Consider the following 17219-nt stretch of genomic DNA (forward strand, 5'->3'; position numbering starts at 1 on the left):
GTTTAAAAAAAAAAAAAAAGGAACTAGATCACCTTGGCATCATTACTTTTAGATCCAAGTATATTGGAGCAATTGAGGGAACAGAGGATGCCTCTGAACAGGTCAGGACACATGCATCTCATTTCTGGTAAATTCTCTTATATTTTCCTGTTTAAATTTTTTGGCATATCTTAAAAAGATTGAAGCCTGAACGTGGGCTGAGGCCGCCCCGGCTCTAGTAGGCCCTGGGGTTTTAGAAGCAGAGCCCACGGAGCCTGAGCTGCTCTGCCCAGCCAGGGCTGGCGATGGCGGTGACCGGGGAGGGCGACCTCACTGTGGGGTGCTGTTTCCACAGGTGGACAGCGACACCATCTGGAACGAGGTGCACTCGGCGGGGGCGGCCCGCCTGGCCGTGGGCTGTGTGGTGGAGCTGGTCTTCAAGGTGGCCACGGGGGAGCTGAAGGTCAGTCGGGGCCTGGGCAGCGGTGGCCCTCCAGGAGGCCTGCCACAGATTCCCGGTGTGGGGAAGGGTCACCCTCCACATCTCCCTCTCATCAGGCCGGGAGGCAGCTGTGATGGGGAGGTGCGGACCCCACTCTGTCAGCACAGCCTCGCTGTTGAATCAGAGAGACATAGCCCACACTCGTGACGGTGTGTGCATAGTGCAGAGATTCTCAATGATTTGGGTCGTAAGAACCCTTTATACTCTTAAAAATTTATACTCTTAAAAAACTATATATATGACCGGGCGCGGTGGCTCACGCCTGTAATCCCAGCACTTTGGGAGGCCGAGGCGGGCAGATCACGAGGTCAGGAGATCAAGACCATCCTGGCTAACACAGTGAAACCCCATCTCTACTAAAAATACAAAAAAATTTGCCGTGCCTGGTGGCGGGCACCTGTGGTCCCAGCTACTCAGGAAGCTGAGGCAGGAGAATGGCATGAACCTGGAGGCAGAGCTTGCAGTGAGCGGAGATCGCGCCACCGCACTCCAGCCTGGGCGACAGAGCAAGACTCCGTCTCAAAAAAATAAAATAAAATAAATAAATAGAAGCTCCAAAGAGCTTATATCCGCAATATTGACTACCTTAGAGATTACAACTGAGAAATTTTCAAAATGTTTATTAATTTAAAAATAGCGACCGGGCACGGCGGCTCATGCCTGTAATCCCAACAGTTTGGGAGGCCGAGGCAGGGGAATCACCTGAGGTCAGGAGTTCAAGAGCAGCCTGGCCAACATGGCAAAACGCCGTCTCTACTGAAAATACAAAAATTAGCTGGGCATGGTGGCGGGTGCCTGTAATCTCAGCTCCTTGGGAGGCTGAGGCCAGCGAATCGCTTGAATCTGGGAGGTGGAGGTTGCAGTGAGCCAAGTCATGCCATTGCACTGCAGCCTGGGTGACAGAGCGAGACTCTGTCTCAAAAAAAATTTTTTTTAATTTATAATAAAAAAATAAAAATAGCACTAATGTCTGGCCCTGTGGACAGCAGCCGGGTTCTCACACCTGCCTGCCATCATTCTTGGGACATGTTGAAGTACATGAAGGAATCCGGGCCCCACACAGATACGTAATTGGAAATGGGAGAAGGATTTTAATAGACTTTTCAGAAGTATTCTAATGATGGGTATTCTTGGACAGTATACCAAAAATTCAACAAGTGGTGTTGTCTTGAAAATTAGCTGCAGTGTGGATCTGAACTCAAATCATGGCCGCCTCCTCCTCCGTCTTGTTTAACCGAACCATTAGCCCTTCTTGGAGGTCAAATCAATCCCTCGTTCATGGGTGATTGGTAGCACCATGCACTGGTCATTTGGAAATTTGGCTTCACGGAGTTCCATGGATCTTCCATATTCTGGCCCACGCAGTATCAAAAAAGTCATTAATTTTTGAACCATTAATATCACTCCCATCTCACCAGAAGTCTTGTAAGTAAGTAGTGGGAGAGCCAGCAGGCTTACAGAGGCAGAGCCGTGCGTTCCAAACTTGTAATTTTCACTTGAAAGCTCAAATTTTCTCACGCTTCCTTCCCATCTCTTTACTCGGGATGTTAAAAGGACGTGTTTGAGGGCGGAGATCTAATAAAATGTCTGAATACTGCTTCATCGAGCACATTGTTAAGGGAAGCTGCTCACACACACACACGCCCTTGTGCTGTTCCCTGCCTGCCGTCTACCCTCCGGTGCTTCAGCACCATCTGCACAGGTGTCAGGGCAGTGAAAAGAGTACATAGAGCCTCGGGACTCTGCGAACTACAGACCCTCAGCAGGGGTCGGGACCGCAGGGGTCTGCAGCCTGCACTTGGAAGCACTGAGTGCAGAAACGCAGGGAGGCCAGGGCCTCTTGAGAGCGTTTTTGCCTCCACCTCACTGGCTGCCCTCGCACCTTCCTGGGCCTGGTCCCTGCAGTGTCCGGCTCACCCCGCCCACGGCCTGGTCACTCATGGTGGCCAGCACTTTTGAGGCTCCATTACAGACCTTGACCACACAATGTCCTGTTGCTGCTGAGACCAAGAGAGGACTGTGATCCATTTTTATGGCAGCAGCTACAGAGTGGTTTGCAGATGGATTTTTGACTGCAGAAGTGAGGGGGCAGAGGACAGCATTTCTGCCCAGCGTGAGAGGAGCTGTTTTGTAGGCTGCCCACTTGCCCGCCGTCCTGGGAGCTGAACCACAGTAAGGACAGAGGCAGTCACGTGAAGGCCAAGCTGGGGCACAAAGCCTCTGCCCCATGACCAAGTCCCTGAGTGGGGCCCCTTCTGCTTCATCTTCCTCCAGTGTCCACCTAGCGGGTCCTGGTCCCGAGCCAATGGGGAGCGAGCACACCCCTTCCACAGCACCCCGACCCCTGAGCCGAGGGCACCACAGCTTACCGACAGAGCTGACAGTGGGGCAGGGCACCCACCTGTTATCCCAGTGACTGCATTTCGGGGGAACAGTTAGTAGCCCCCAGACCTCTTTAGGAAAAGGGCCCAGGCTTCTCGGAAAGGCTCATGACTGGCTCTGCATCCCCTCCCCATCATTGTGGCCAGGGTGCAGTGAGAAACTGTCCTCCCATGTAGCCCAACTCTGCTAAAAGTTGAGTGTGCCACCATTTTCCCGTGGCTACAAAGCGTGTCTTTTGTCACTCTCTCCTGGCTGTCTGGTGTCACCTGCAGAATGGTTTTGCTGTGGTCCGACCCCCTGGACACCACGCGGAGGAGAGCACACCCATGTGAGTACACACCGCACCCCTGCACCGCAGGGGAACCCGGGTCTCCCTTCCCTCCCTTAGGGCTGGGTGGGTGCCTGAGTGATCGCTGGGGAGCTGGGCTGCCATTTGCTGACCACCCAAGATATGCCGCATGCCAGCTTGGCTCCAGCTCCTGGGTGTCGAGTGCAGATGCCGAGGTCTGCGAGCGTCACTGCTCGGTCATGACGGAGACAGATCAGAGGAAAGGATGGGAAAGGGTGTGTGGAGGTTAGTCCAGAGAAGCCTCTGGTTGTTGAGTAGTTGTCAACAGTTGGGAGAGGAAACACCACTCGCCCTCAAGTGAGTCACTGCAGCCCTTGGTTGTCTAGAGGACTCAGGACATTTTGCGCATGGCCTTTAACTGCCTGCTGACCACCTGGTACTGATGCAGCAAGTCGCAGAGCCACGTCCACGCAGGCAGCTATCCAGATGCTGTTTCGGGTCTTTCAGAGACTGCTGACAGTCCCACACAGCTGAGGATCTGGGCAGAGTGGCGAGTGTGGGATGTGGGTCCTCCTGGACCCATCCCTGTGTGTGCAGAGCCAGTGGCAGGGCAGACCGGCAGCTGTGTGTGGAGTGCCTTGCAGCGTGGGTGGTAAATGAGTGAGCTATCCTGTCAAAGAGCATGCTATCTCGTGGGACTGTAGCCACTCTAGTGAGGAGGGTTGGTGCTAGAAAGAGCGGCTCCCATGCTCTGGAGATGGAGAAGGGGTGCCTGATCTTGTCAGCTTTGGTGAGGAGAAGGTGGCGTGGGGCTCTGCCTTGGAGAATTTGAGCAGCCGTTTGTCAGAGGGGCAACCCAAGAACAAGTGCAGATACAAGTTCATTATCAGGGTGTGGCCAGGAAGCTGTCAGAGCGAGACGGAACCCAGGAGCCCAGGAAAGGGCCTCCTTGCCACCCCGGGAAGCCGGGCGTCAGCAGAGGGGCCAGCAGTGCCCTGTTTCACATCAGGAGGTGAGATAGTCAGATCCGCATGTTAGAGCAGAGTCTCCTTCATGTACAGAGAGGAGATTGTAACCACCAGGGAGGGACGCTTGTTGGAATCTGTGTGGCTTTACCTGACAACCACGTGGTTGCTCCATGTCCCAGAACATGTCACTTGGGCACCAGGCTTCCTGTTGGTTTCACTTCTCTGAAGTTTCTTTTCTCATTGGAACCTGAGTTGTTGGATATTCCGAATAATGAACCTCAGAAGAGACAAACGAGTTGTCTTTGGTTGCAACTCTTCGCTGCGCTCCCTGTGAGCCGCTGCAGGGCTCAGCGCCTAGGGTGTTCCGGGGTGTGTGCGCTTCCCCATGCCAGCCCAGATTCTGAAAACAAAACCGCTAGTGTTTCTCCGTTTCTGTGGCCATTCGGACAAAGGGAAATGGAGATTGAGAAGGTTTTCATTGTTATTTGAATCACTTCCATAGCTTGTTTTCTTGGTCTCTTGAGTAAGACTCTCTAAAATTAAAGGTAATTTGTGTATTGGAATATAGAAAGGTCAGCAGCAAGCAACTGCGATGAACAGCTGCCGTGTCTCGTGTGCCATGGCAGCAGCTCCCGAGAGGACGGGTTCCAGACGAAGATGAGGGAAATGCTGGTCACATGCAAAATAGGCTTCCCTACCAGAGGAGCATGGGGGACCCCCAAGCAGGAGAGTGTGTGGGTGTGTGTGTGTGTGTCTGTGTGTCTGTCTGTCTCTGTATGGAACTGTGGATATGTGTGATATGTGTATGCTTATGTGTATATGTATGTGTGTGCTTGTATATATCTGTGGGTTGTGTCTATGTGAGTGTTTCTGTGTGGGGTGTTCATGTGTATCTGCATGTGTGTCTGTGTGGGGTGTGTGTCTGTGGGGTGTGTGTCTGTGTGGGGTGTGTGTTTTTGTGGGGTATGTGTTTTTGTTGGGTGTGTGTCTGTGGTATAGGGGCGTATCTGTGGGACATGTATGTGTGTAGGACGTGTTGCATGGTGTGTGTCTCTATCTGGGGTGTGTGTCTGTGTGGGGTGTGTGTCTGTGTGGGGTCTGTGTGGGGTGTGTGTTTTTGTGGAGTGTGTGTGTGGGGTATGGGCGTATCTGTGGGGCATATATGTGTGTAGGGTATGTTGTATGATATGTGTGTGTCTCTGTCTGTGGGGTGTCTGTGTGGGGTGTGTGCATGTCCATGTTGGTTAACCTACCCTATGGCATCAGCTGAGATTCCCCAGTGGCTTGTTCGGGAGCCGTGTATGTGTGTGGGATGTGTATGTGTCTCTCTGTTAGCCGATTCTCCAGCATCACTGAAGGTTCCCTGTGGCATACTCAGGAGCTGTGCACTCACAGAGACCTCTTAGGTCTGTGTGGACCCCGAGTGGCTCTCTGGCGGGTTGTGGAAAAACTGGCCACCGCCCACCTGTGCTTTGTCTCCAGCATCAGTTCTCTCCTGCAGGGGCTTTTGCTACTTTAACTCCGTGGCCGTGGCAGCCAAGCTTCTGCAGCAGAGGTTGAGCGTGAGCAAGATCCTCATCGTGGACTGGGTAAGCAGAGCCGCCTCCTCAAGCACGGCTCAGGTTGCGCCTGTGTCCTCCCCGAGCAGACAGCAGCATGTGGGGAGAGGAGGTGGGCTCTTGGATTTGGGAAGCTTAGGTTTCTGGAAACGGTCTCAAAGATGCTGAGAATTAAAGCCCCAAACCTGCTACAAGTCATTCTATAGCTTCCATCAGCTGACCCTGGCGAATGGAGTCCTGGCGTGTCCAGAAATGTGCCTGTGGGTGACGGCAGCAGCCAGGGCCACCCTTGGCCAGATCTTCTTGAAAGGCAAACGTTGGGGAGGAGGCTGTGTCCACATCGACTTTGTGTGTGGCCTGGGAGCCTGGAAGGGCCCTCACCCTGGCCGAAGGCGGCACTCTCCTCTCAGTCACTACAGTGAAACCCGTGCCTTCCTGCTGCTCTGTGGGCACCTGCTCCTGCTGGAATGGGGGGTACCACTACCCCAAAAGAGTCATCTCTCTTTAAATAATGCTATATGGTCTGAATCTGCATTCTACAAATAGGTATACTCATTCTTATACCGGAAATTAATATTCAAGATGTTCATCTTACTACTCTTTTTAAAGCCAGATATATACATATTTAGTGTTCTCTTTGGTATTTATGATTTATTTCATAATTTTAAGGGGAAAAGCAGGCCCTGTCAGGTAGGGTTATGATTTGAATTGGAAAAGTCCTTCTGAGTTTGGGTAAAGAAACAATGTGGCACAGCCAGGACGGCCAGACAGCGCCCAGGCGGCCGTGCCCTTTCAGAGAGGCAGGTCAGGGGACGTGGCAGAGCAGCGGGCCCTCCACACCCAAGGACCTGCGAGCCGGGAGCCCTCCCGCAGCTCCTCCTGAGGGAGCAGGTAGGAGTGCCCAAGAAGAGAGCAACGTGAGGCTACTGACGGCTAAAGACTGGGGTCCTGTCCCTGTCACAGAGTGAAGCACTAGGGGCACACAGACAGGCTGCGTAGACCCCGTGTGGCGTGCTCCCTGCACGCTGAGCTATGATGTTGCCCATGTACACACCACGTGGACAGGGGCATCTCAGTGGGAAGCTGTGTGTTGGGAAAGCCTCCGTGTGCATCTTCATGGTGATTACGTACTCTGTGGGATCAAAGGCACCTGTTCCATCACTCCTCACCTGTGGCTGCCCTTCCACCTTTACTGTGATGAGCACAGATAACGGAGCAGCAAATTCTCATGCTGGGGACATCAGGGCTGCCTGCTCTCTTCTCAGGCACACAGCTGTTCTCGGCAGGGCCACCCCCTCACCCGCCCATCCTGGTGACCACCTGCCATGTGGCCCGGGGCAGAACAGCCATGGTCAGTAGAGCCCCAGGCTGCCTCTCATACAGCCATGGTCAGTAGAGCCCCAGGCTGCCTCTCGTACAGCCATGGTCAGTAGAGCCCCAGGCTGCCTCTCGTACAGCCATGGTCAGTAGAGCCCCAGGCTGCCTCTCGTACAGCCATGGTCAGTAGAGCCCCAGGCTGCCTCTCATGCTGCCCTCTGGGGCATTTGACCTGTGGGTTTTGTGATTAAGAAACGGTGCTTGCTGTTTGGGCACCTGGACCCCCTACTGTGTGTGCCTGTCACTCACAGACACCTGGGATTTGTCTCCTGCCAAACCCCCTGCCTGGCATGGGATTGGCACCTCCCGTGTGCCTGCAAGTGGGCAGGCCACAGCCAATGACCTCCTTCCCGACAGAGGCTGAGGAAATTGCTCACTTGTCAGAGACACGGCAGATGCAGGAAATTGATCAGATGGCTTCTGATTTGGGAAATGGTGGCCTCCAGGCCCGGCTGAACTCCAGCCCCTCCGCTGCTGGAGTCAGGATTGTGCCAGGGCTCTAAGGGCGAGGGAAACAGTGCTGCAGATGCGAACACTGGGCCTTAGAACCCCTGCAACCCTGCACCACATAGCCCTAACCCACACAGCCCCAGACTCGGCGTCCGCTGGGTGCGGCCCGGCTGGAGGGTAATGTCATTCCTGAGCAGGAGCCGTTGTTCACTAAGCACAGCTGGGGTGGGAGACGGCCCTGAGGGGAGGCCGCCCTCCAGGACCCGGCTTAGCCCTGAGTTGGCTGTTCCTGCTCTTGCAGGACGTGCACCATGGAAACGGGACCCAGCAGGCTTTCTACAGCGACCCCAGCGTCCTGTACGTGTCCCTCCACCGCTACGATGATGGGAACTTCTTCCCGGGCAGCGGGGCTCCTGACGAGGTAGGTGGGGTGTGTAAGGGGGGCTGCGGGGAGCCGCTGTAGGGGCACGGGGCAGACGGTCCACAGCTGCCTGGCAGCAGCGAGTGAAGCCTTCATGCTCGCTTAAGCCCAGACAGTAACTTCAGTCAGACGTCAGCGTGCATCGCGTCGCGTGTGCACAGGTGGCCTGTGTTTTGTCTAAAGTACAAATGAGAGGCTGGGTATCGTTTCTGGTTCCCATCCAGGCAGACCGAGGTGTTTGTGAAGGAGGAGGTGTGCGGTGCCCGTTTTCCTCCAGGCAGGGTCCGGGCCACTGTCTTCCACAGGACACCCTCCAGCAAGGGGCTCTGTCCCCTGTCCTTTGCCCAGCGCAGGACTGTCCCCAGGAATGGTGGCCCCAGGAACGGCAGGCCCAGCAGCTCCTTGACAACGCCCCAGGTCCCCCTTCAGAGCCTGCCCACTCTGAACAGAGGCCCCAGCAGCAGGGCTTTCATCCACACAAGACGCTCCATCTGCCTCTGGATCTTATTTTTTTAGAGGAAATAGAAAATGACAGGCTCATTGGAGACACTTTCTGCCCAGAGAGACCCAGGTCTGATTCCCCGATGTCACATACGGCACACGACACAGGGCAGTGGGTCCGCAGAAATGTCAGTGTGGGATCTTGGTATGCCGAGGGCAGGGTGGGCGGGAGCCCGCAACAGCCAGGAAAAGGGCCCCTTGTTGATGTCAGTGCACTGGTGTCAGTGGGGGACTGCTTCGCACACGTTTTAATGAATATGCACCAGGAGGTCGGGACACATGGCTCTCCCCAGAGGCCCACCAAGGCTGAGCCCATTCCGGTGCCACCTGTGTCAGGCGTTTCTGTCAGACAGGTCCTGCTTGGGGTCTGTGACGTGTGTTTCTCTCCTTGTGGCAACAGGTGGGCACAGGGCCCGGCGTGGGTTTCAATGTCAACATGGCTTTCACCGGCGGCCTGGACCCTCCCATGGGAGACGCTGAGTACTTGGCAGCCTTCAGGTGAGTCTCCCGGCTTCACGTGACACCTGAAGTAGCAGCTTTTCCTCTGTGCACACACTCCAGGAAGCACTTGTTGGAGATGAGCGTTTCTGAAACTGGTCTTTGGCTGAACGGGGCTGCGGGGGCCGTTGGAGCTTTCTCAGTTCATTCTTCAGTGCCAAGCGTGAAATCTTGGAGACTATCTTCTTACCATCGGCTCTTAATGCTCCCTTCTGTGCATGAAATAAACCAGGAGCCCACTCTGGGTCCCGATGGTGAGAGAGTGATGGAGACAGAGGCAGGGACTGTTGTGCAGAGTGGAGAGTGTTCATGAGAAACGAAGGCGAAGATCTGCAGGGTCTCATGATCTCCTTGTTCTTCCGCAAACCTCTTGTGATGCAATGTCCAATGGAAATAAGTATTTCTTCTTTATTCCTAAAAATCAAGAGGCAGTTGTCGCCCTTCCTCCCACTTCCTTCATGGGACTCTGAGCCTTCAGAATTTAGCCTCAGGGAACTGTTTAAAGGCGCAGTGTTTGCTTTGGTCATCAAGTAGTTCCTCCTTCGATCTAGGCCAGGTTGGAGTCATTCCTGTGACCCAGAATGGGCGGCTGAGCAGCACAGGTTTTCTTGTCATCGTTTTAAAATGGCGGCAGTGACGGGCTCCAGGGGAGCAGCCCACGGCCCGCATCGCTTCCCAGAGCCACGTGGGGAGAAGGGTTTTATTAGCATGGCTGAACCTGACAGATCGTGTCTCTGTTAGAAAACGCTGTCCCTATGGTATCAAAGCCCCATACAGTCTTCAGCGTTTTTTCTTTCTCTAACTCCGTGGTTTTGTCCTGATTTACGTACATATAAACCACATGTGTGCAGATGTGTCTTTGTGACGTGTGTGCGTGTGTCTGTGTATGGATGTGAGTGTGTGTCTGCATATGTGCATGTCCACCTGCGCGTGTGTGTGTGTGTGTGGGTGGGTGTTCATCTGTGTGCATGTTTCTCTGTGCTTGTGCGGGCATCTATAGCCATGCACATGTCTTCAGGTGTGTGTCCAGGTCTATGTACATTACACACGTCTGTGTGGGTGTGGATGCATGTCTGTGTGCATGCAGGTATGCATGTGTGTGTGCACATCTCTTGAGTACACACCCGTGTGCTTGTGTGTCTTTGCATGCATGTATCTGTGTATGTATCTCTGTGTGCACATCTGGTATGAGTATACACACGTGTGTCTGTGTGTCTTCGCATGCACATGTCTTTTTGTGTGTATATCTGTGTGTGCACGTCTGTGTATGAGTACACACCCATGTGCTTGTGTGTCTTTGCATGCATGTCTCTGTGTATATATCTCTGTGTGCACATCTGGGTATGAGTATACACACGTGTGTCTGTGTGTCTTCGCATGCACATGTCTTTTTGTGTGTATATATGTGTGTGCACGTCTGCGTATGAGTATACACGTGTGCTTGTGTGTCTTTGCATGCCCATGTCTTTGTGTGTACCTGTGTGTGCACGTCTCTGGCAGGTGAGGCCCTGCACAAGGATACATCTGTAAACGTTTTGTGTGGACTCTGCCACGTGCTTTCTGGGGATGGTGAATAAGTCACGAGACCTCTCTCAGTGTCTGCTATTCTTCTCTAACTGGGGTCCATTGCCCCCCTTGGAAAGGTTGTTGCGATCTGATGACATAAAGGCCTGGCCCAGGACGTGTGGGCCCCCCTCCCCAGGCACTCAGTGGCTCCTAGAAGGAACAGACCCCGTCTGACGGCGCCCAGGCTGCTCGGCTGCTCCAGCGGTGAGCCCGGGCTGTGCAGGAGGGAGTTCGTGAGCTCCTCAGTGGACCTGCTCTGATCTGTACCTGAACCACTTTTTCCCGATCTCATCGGTTGGATTTTGATGTTTCTTCTTACTCTTGATCAAGATTTAATGTAATGCTGACAGTTGCCCTGCCTAATTTAAAAGAGAAGGACTTCCCCCAATGTGTACCACATCTGAAAATGAGCTCATGTGAAATCGGACCCCTGGCGTGGGCGTGTCGCCATCTGCTCATGGAATGCGCTCCCGCTGCCCCTCACGTGGTTGTCGCCCCAGAGAACTGGCCCCCCTTGGAGGCTTCTATGAAAGTAAAGTCTCTGGCCACCATGAGAGGTGTAGATGTTGCCTGGTCGACTTCCTGCCTGAGTGAACACTGGTGCCGCCCGGGGAACCCAGGGCCCACTGTGGCCAAATTCCCATGCAGAGAGAGATGGCAGGGCTTTCCTGGTTTGCGGAGAGAAAGGAGGTGGTACCCTCTTTTCAGTCAGTGGTCCCAGGCCAGGTTTTGATGGACCACCCTCACCCGTGGGCATTTCTCAGTGGTGCCTTCAGCTCTTGAATCCTGGGGTGAAACTCTTACCCCATGGCACCCCTGCTGCTGGGCAAGCCCAGGCCCAAAGCAGCAATGGGCATCTGCCCTCAGGGTCACTCCCCTCCCCAGGCCCCGGCCGGCCTGGCCAGCCTTTAGGATGAACGTGCCTTTCTGAGTTGCTCTTGATGTGTGCTTTAATCTCCTGCCAAGTGTGTACATGAGAATACCTTATCAAGTGAACTTTTTAAAGCTTAAATAGCGTCTTTGAAAAGGAAAATTGTTTCAGGGTTTTTTTTTTATTGATTTTAATGTAAAATAGCACTTTGAAGTTTACAATTTATGGTTCCCCGGGCATCCGATGATGGGGAAGAAGGGTCAGAGATTGGTTCTCCCCTTTCTTCTGCTCCTCTCCCCGCCGGGGCCCCCAGGGACAATGCATGCCTTCCAGGCAGCACCTTGTTATTCAGACCCATTGCCTGCCACGTTGCGTTTTCAGGGGATCAAGCCTAAGACAAAGAAAAGATAAGAAAATTGCCCCTAATGAAATCCAGAAGCAGCCGGCACTTTCTCCTCAGGCTCAGAGACTCACAGGAGAAAACAGAATCTTAATTCAAACCAGTCCCAGTGCCAGACGCGGCTTTGAAGTTGCTGAGTAAAGTCGGAACCGCCAGGGGAGGGGCATGGAGGGAGAGGATGACGATGGTGATGGAGCTCCGTATCCCCTCCCTCACCTGTGCGCGGGGACACGGGGACTCTTCCGTCAGGGATGACCGCCACATCTAGATGCTCATGCTTCGTAACTTAGATTCCACTGTGATATTACGATGTTTATCAAAGATGTCTCTGAAACTGGATTTTCTCAAGCAGTTACTGTAGTATCTTAACAAACTGGCAGTAGTCTTGAAATTGAGCAACTGGGCAAAGCCGTTTCACTTTCCCCAACTTTTCATGTAAGACGGGAAGGCTGAGGCTCTTAATGTTTGTTCCTTCCGTAAGCTGTGTTGCTGCTGTTGCTGCCTTTTGTAGACAGGTATGTTTTAGGAGTCACGGCACCTAGCGACTGCTGTTTTCACCATTGCCAAGTGGCACCTGCTGCGCTCACCACGCTGGTCCCTGGGCCCCTTGCCTAAGGAAGTCAAGGCTATGAAGAGGTTTCATACAGACGTGCCATGTTCTTTTCTAAAAGCAATTGTGTCTCTTAAATGCATCCAAGTATTTTCCTATGTAGAAATTTATCTGAGAAGCACAAAGAAGCAAAAGCATACAAGCTACAGCCTCGGAGCTGAGAGAGCTCGTCCTGACCCAGCCTTCGCTGTGCCTGCAGGGCCGGCCCTGTGAGATCGAACAGTGGAGTCAGCACAGTGCCTGCCCTGGCGAGTAGCAGGGGACCGGGAGGACAAGCTCTAGGCAGGCCCGGTAAGACCTCAGGGGACCTGCCCACCTGGGGGGCCAAGGAAGTTTCTGGAGGAGGCAAGCCCCCGGCTGAGTCCTGGAGGAATGAGCCTGGCACAGGACATTATGGGAGAAGGGCCTTCCTGAGGGAACAGAGCCCGATGGCGCAAACCCGCTTACCTGGGCTGCATCCACAGAGCCAGGCCTCGGTCCTGATGGCAGGGGCTCTGTCAGGGCCTCTGACTGGAATGAGACATCACGGCCAGCTGTGCATGTTGGACAGGCCCATCTGGTGGCAGCTTAAGTGACAGACTTGGACCTGGCAAACAGCAGTCCAGGGTAGGAGCTGGGGGCCAGTGGACAAGCCCAGAAAACAGCAACAGAGATCATGACAGGGCCACAGGCTGGAGAGGTAGGGTCATCTCAAAGAGAATGAAGTGAGATGGGATCGAGGAGAGTAAGAGCTAATGCTGGCAGAGAGGGCATGTGGCGAGGTCTCAAGGTGCTGTCTTGGAGGAGGCTGAAGGGTGCTGGGCAGAGACCCAGCAGGAGAAGGTTTGGGTGGGGGTGGATGAGGGTTGAGTGGGGTTGCTTTTGCTTCAGTCGATTTTCAGGAAGAGGTGAGAAAGTGTCCATCCCAGTGGGTGGCTGGGAGCGTCTCCCCCTGGAGGCCTCTTCGTAGGGAGAGCCAGCGAGGGGCCAGTTTGTATGGACGATGCCTCAGGGCATTTATTGGGGCAGAAAGGCAGCCAGAGACTCAAGCATGGTGTGCCAGCCCTGAGCCCAGTTCCCACAGAGTCCCCAGAGGCTTGCCGGCTGTGGGTGGCCGCAGGGCTGCAGCCTGTTGGCCCCATAGCTCGGTTTGCTCTGAGGCTTGTGTTGACGAAGGGCGTGGTGCGTGTTGTTTAGGGTCCTAGTGGGGGAATGAACTGGAAGGTCATTTCTTTCCAGATGTTGAAACCCAGCTGTTAAGTGAATTGTTGCATTTAGATGCAGTTGTGGCTTTTGAGGATGGTATGTACAGGCCATAATTTGATGGTATGTGGTGGTTTAGAGCTAGACATGCCCTGTGACATAGCCCCTTGCACAGAGCGCAGCTGGGAGGCTGCACGAACGATGGCCCTGCAAGGAAGCAGAGTGGCCAGCACCCCGCCTGCTGCCCCAGCCCAGCTCTGTTCCTCGGGAAGCTAAGGAGAGTGGCCGGCACCCCGCCTGCTGCCCCAGCCCAGCTCTGTTCCTCGGGAAGCTAAGGAGAGTGGCCGGCACCCCGCCTGCTGCCCCAGCCCAGCTCTGTTCCTCGGGAAGCTAAGGAGAGTGGCCGGCACCCCGCCTGCTGCCCCAGCCCAGCTCTGTTCCTCGGGAAGCTAAGGAGAGTGGCCGGCACCCCGCCTGCTGTCCCGGCCCAGCTCTGTTCCTCGGGAAGCTGAGGAGAGTGGCTGGCACCCCGCCTGCCTTCCCAGCCCAGCTGTGTTCCCCTGGGAAGCCGAGGAGAATGGCCAGCACCCCACCTGCTTTCCCAACCCAGCTCTGTTCCCCTGGGAAGCCAAGGGGAGTGGCCAACACCCGCCTGCTGTCCCAACCCAGCTGTGTCCCCCTGAGAAGCCGAGGAGAGTAGCCGCATCTGCCTGCTGTCCCAACCCAGCTCTGTCCCACTGGGAATCCGAGGAGAGTGGCCGCACCTGCCTACTACTGCTATCCCAGCCCAACTCTGTTTCCCAGGAAGCCAAGGGGAGTGGCTGGCACCCGCCTGCTGTCATGACCCAGCTCTGTCCACTTGGGAAGCCGAGGAGAGTGGCCGGCACCGCCTGCTACTGCTGTCCCGACCCAGCTCTGTTCCCCGGGAAGCCAAGGGGAGACGTCGTCTTCAGCCTGCAGGTGCAGGTTGGCTGATGACTGAGCGAAGGGTGCAGTGCTGTGTCGGTAACGAAGGCGCCAGAGAAGCCACACTGAGGCCGTGGGAAGGGGATGTGTAGCACCCCATGGCTTCACATGGGACCTCCCTAAATGCAGAGGCCACCACATGGAGAAGCCGCCCTCTCCCCTTAGCACCACGCTCCCCTCTGTACGTGCCTCATGAGCATAGGCATCCTCTGGGCACCACAGTCGTGGCTTGCCGGCCCCGGGGGTGCACCTTACAGGCATTTGCCAACCTTCTCGAACGATCCCCTCTTTCCACCCGTTTCTCCTGCCTCTGGAGCCAGGGGTCAGTGGGCCTGCTGCCTCGGGAAACTTCAAGCCTGCCCCTCTCTGCCCTCAGGTTGCCCCTGAGGCCAGGAGTGACCTCATGGAAATGGAAATATGCTCCTTAAAGTGATGGCCTGAGAGGCCAGCGGCAGATACCTCAGTGTTATTGTTTTAGAGACTGAGTTTTTTTTTTTTTTTTTTTTTTTTTTTTGAGACGGAGTCTCACTCTGTCTCCCAGGCTGCGTTGCAGTGGTATGATTTGGGCTCACTGCAAGCTCCGCCTCCTGGGTTCACGCCATTCTCCTGCCTCAGCCTCCTGAGTAACTGCGACTACAGGCACCCGCCACCACCCCCGGCTAATTTTTTGTATTTTTAGTAGAGACAGGGTGTCACCATGTTAGCCAGGATGGTCTCGATCTCTTGACCTCGTGATCCACCTGCCTCAGCCTCCCAAAGTGCTAGGACTACAGGTGTGAGCCACCGCACCCAGCCGAGACTGAGTTGTTTATTAAATAAAGTTTTATTCTGGGAATAAAATGGGAGTCCAGTTTCCCATTTTTTGCAGCATCTATTAAACAGGGACATTCCTTCAGCTTCCTCCTGTAGGAGGGTCATGGAGGGTGCAGCACAGCCCCGAAGACACAGGGAGTGCCGTGCTCATCTTCCTTTTTACAGGCAAAGAAGTCATGTCCCATGGAGGAGAAGGGATGTTTCTTAGTCTTTCCACAAACAGGTGCTGAAGCTGCACTCATGCACCTCACATGCTGACCTTCTTATGTCTAGCGAGTGCTTGGGATCACAGCCTAGAGGGTGCTAAGCCCAGGAAAACAAAAATAAGCGTGGGCATGTGGATCCGACTGTGCCCCACGCAGCCTCACGCATGGCCGACGTGCCAGTGCCTGTCTGTGAGCCTGGGTTCATCTTTCACATTTTGTTTTGATTGGCTTTGAGGCAACGCCACACACCAAGCCTAGACACCAGAGACACTCTTGGTCTGAACTTCATTTAATGGTGATTTTCACAGGACTTCTTTTTGGAGAGGGATTAGAAGTGAAATGGCTCAGCAGCACTTAAAAGCGGGGAAGTAAAGCCCTCCACGTGCGCTTGCTGCAAAGCAGCAGCCAGAGTGCTTCGCGAAGGATGTGGCGTCTGCACAAAACGTCTGTGGTTTTCATTGAAAAACGTCTTGGCTTTAAAATCCACACCAAAAGCATGGCTGGAAATGTGTTTTTCTGTCCAAAGAAAAAGGTTTTATGACAAGAACTTTATTAAAACAATTAGAAGCCAGTCTCCTTGGGATGATGTGGACAGTTGAAAGCAGAGGGCGGCCCCCCTGATTCCTGCTGCCCGTTGGTCAGGTTGGTCAGAGCGGTGGAGGAAGCCTCGGAATGTCGGTCAGAAAGGACTGTGGGGCCAGTGCCTTCCAGCGTCCAGGGCAGGGCCCTGGGTCTGGCAAGAGCCACAGGACTCCTGGATTCCAAGGCATTCTCTGTATCCCACCACTGACTAGACTGAGTTCTCCCCTCCCAGCCCTGCGGCGGGAGTGCCAGACACCAACTCCACGCCCACTCTGCGGCCAGCGTCGTGTTTCCTGTGTTGTACACCGTGTTTGCGAAATCGCCGTGCCGTGTGGTGAGGTCTGGGTTGGTGAGAGGAAACCTCTCAGTCTAGGAATGGAATCGCGCATAGAAGAATGTTACGGAGGTTGTATGGACAGGACCAGAGCAGAGGTTCGGGCAACTCCAGCTGGTGGGCCTAGTCCTGCCGCCTGTGCTCTTGGCACGATGTTGTCAGGACACAGCGACGCACTGTCTGTTGTGTCTTGGACACCACAAGGGCCACGTCACGTGGTCCCGGTGGAGACCGAATGGCCGACTGAGGTCAGGTGCCTCCTGTCTGACCCGTGGCAGGAAGCTTGCTGCCCCCAGTCTAGGTTCACATTGTTTCTTCGGCCCCTGACGATGGCTCTCGGGGCACAGTTCCTGTGTCCTCGGAAAGCACTTTCTACAGCTGCTGCAGAGGCAGTTCTAGGGGAAATTGTGTGGACTGGGTCTCTTCAGAAGAAAGAACAGAAGTAGACTGCTCAGAAGCCACCCAGGGTCTCCTGTGACTCCCATCTGAGCTCCAGAAGTGAGTTTCTTGGTGGGCAAGGTGCCTAGGTGTGGATTTGATGCATGTTTGGAGGACAGAGTTTGTCAGCACTGACTTGAGCAGGCTGAAGCCACACAGTCCCGCGCGTCACTCTTCTCCCGTCTGAGCTCGGTCGTGGGATGTGGGGCACCAGGATCTGGCACCTCGTGCCCCTGGCATTGAGATGGGCCCTCCTGCTGCCTTAGTGTCCCTGACAGTTCTCATGACCCCTGGCCCTCTAGAGAGTGACCCGCGGGACCTTCAC

General features: G+C 54.6%; 1 protein-coding gene across 10 annotated transcripts in view; it reads left to right on the forward strand.

Moving 5' to 3' along the window:
- HDAC4 (histone deacetylase 4) overlaps positions 1 to 17219 on the forward strand; it is a 355816-nt gene that overhangs the window by 314871 nt on the left and 23726 nt on the right. For all 10 annotated transcript variants that reach the window (XM_030916068.1, XM_030916074.1, XM_030916075.1 and 7 more), the window contains 5 exons: positions 335 to 442; positions 3136 to 3191; positions 5622 to 5709; positions 7808 to 7927; positions 8829 to 8926. In XM_030916068.1, coding sequence (XP_030771928.1) covers positions 335 to 442; positions 3136 to 3191; positions 5622 to 5709; positions 7808 to 7927; positions 8829 to 8926 — 470 coding nt within the window. The remainder of the gene's footprint in view (positions 1 to 334; positions 443 to 3135; positions 3192 to 5621; positions 5710 to 7807; positions 7928 to 8828; positions 8927 to 17219) is intronic.

This window comes from Rhinopithecus roxellana, chromosome 14 (genome assembly GCF_007565055.1).
Source record: "Rhinopithecus roxellana isolate Shanxi Qingling chromosome 14, ASM756505v1, whole genome shotgun sequence".
Lineage (NCBI taxonomy): Eukaryota > Metazoa > Chordata > Mammalia > Primates > Cercopithecidae > Rhinopithecus > Rhinopithecus roxellana.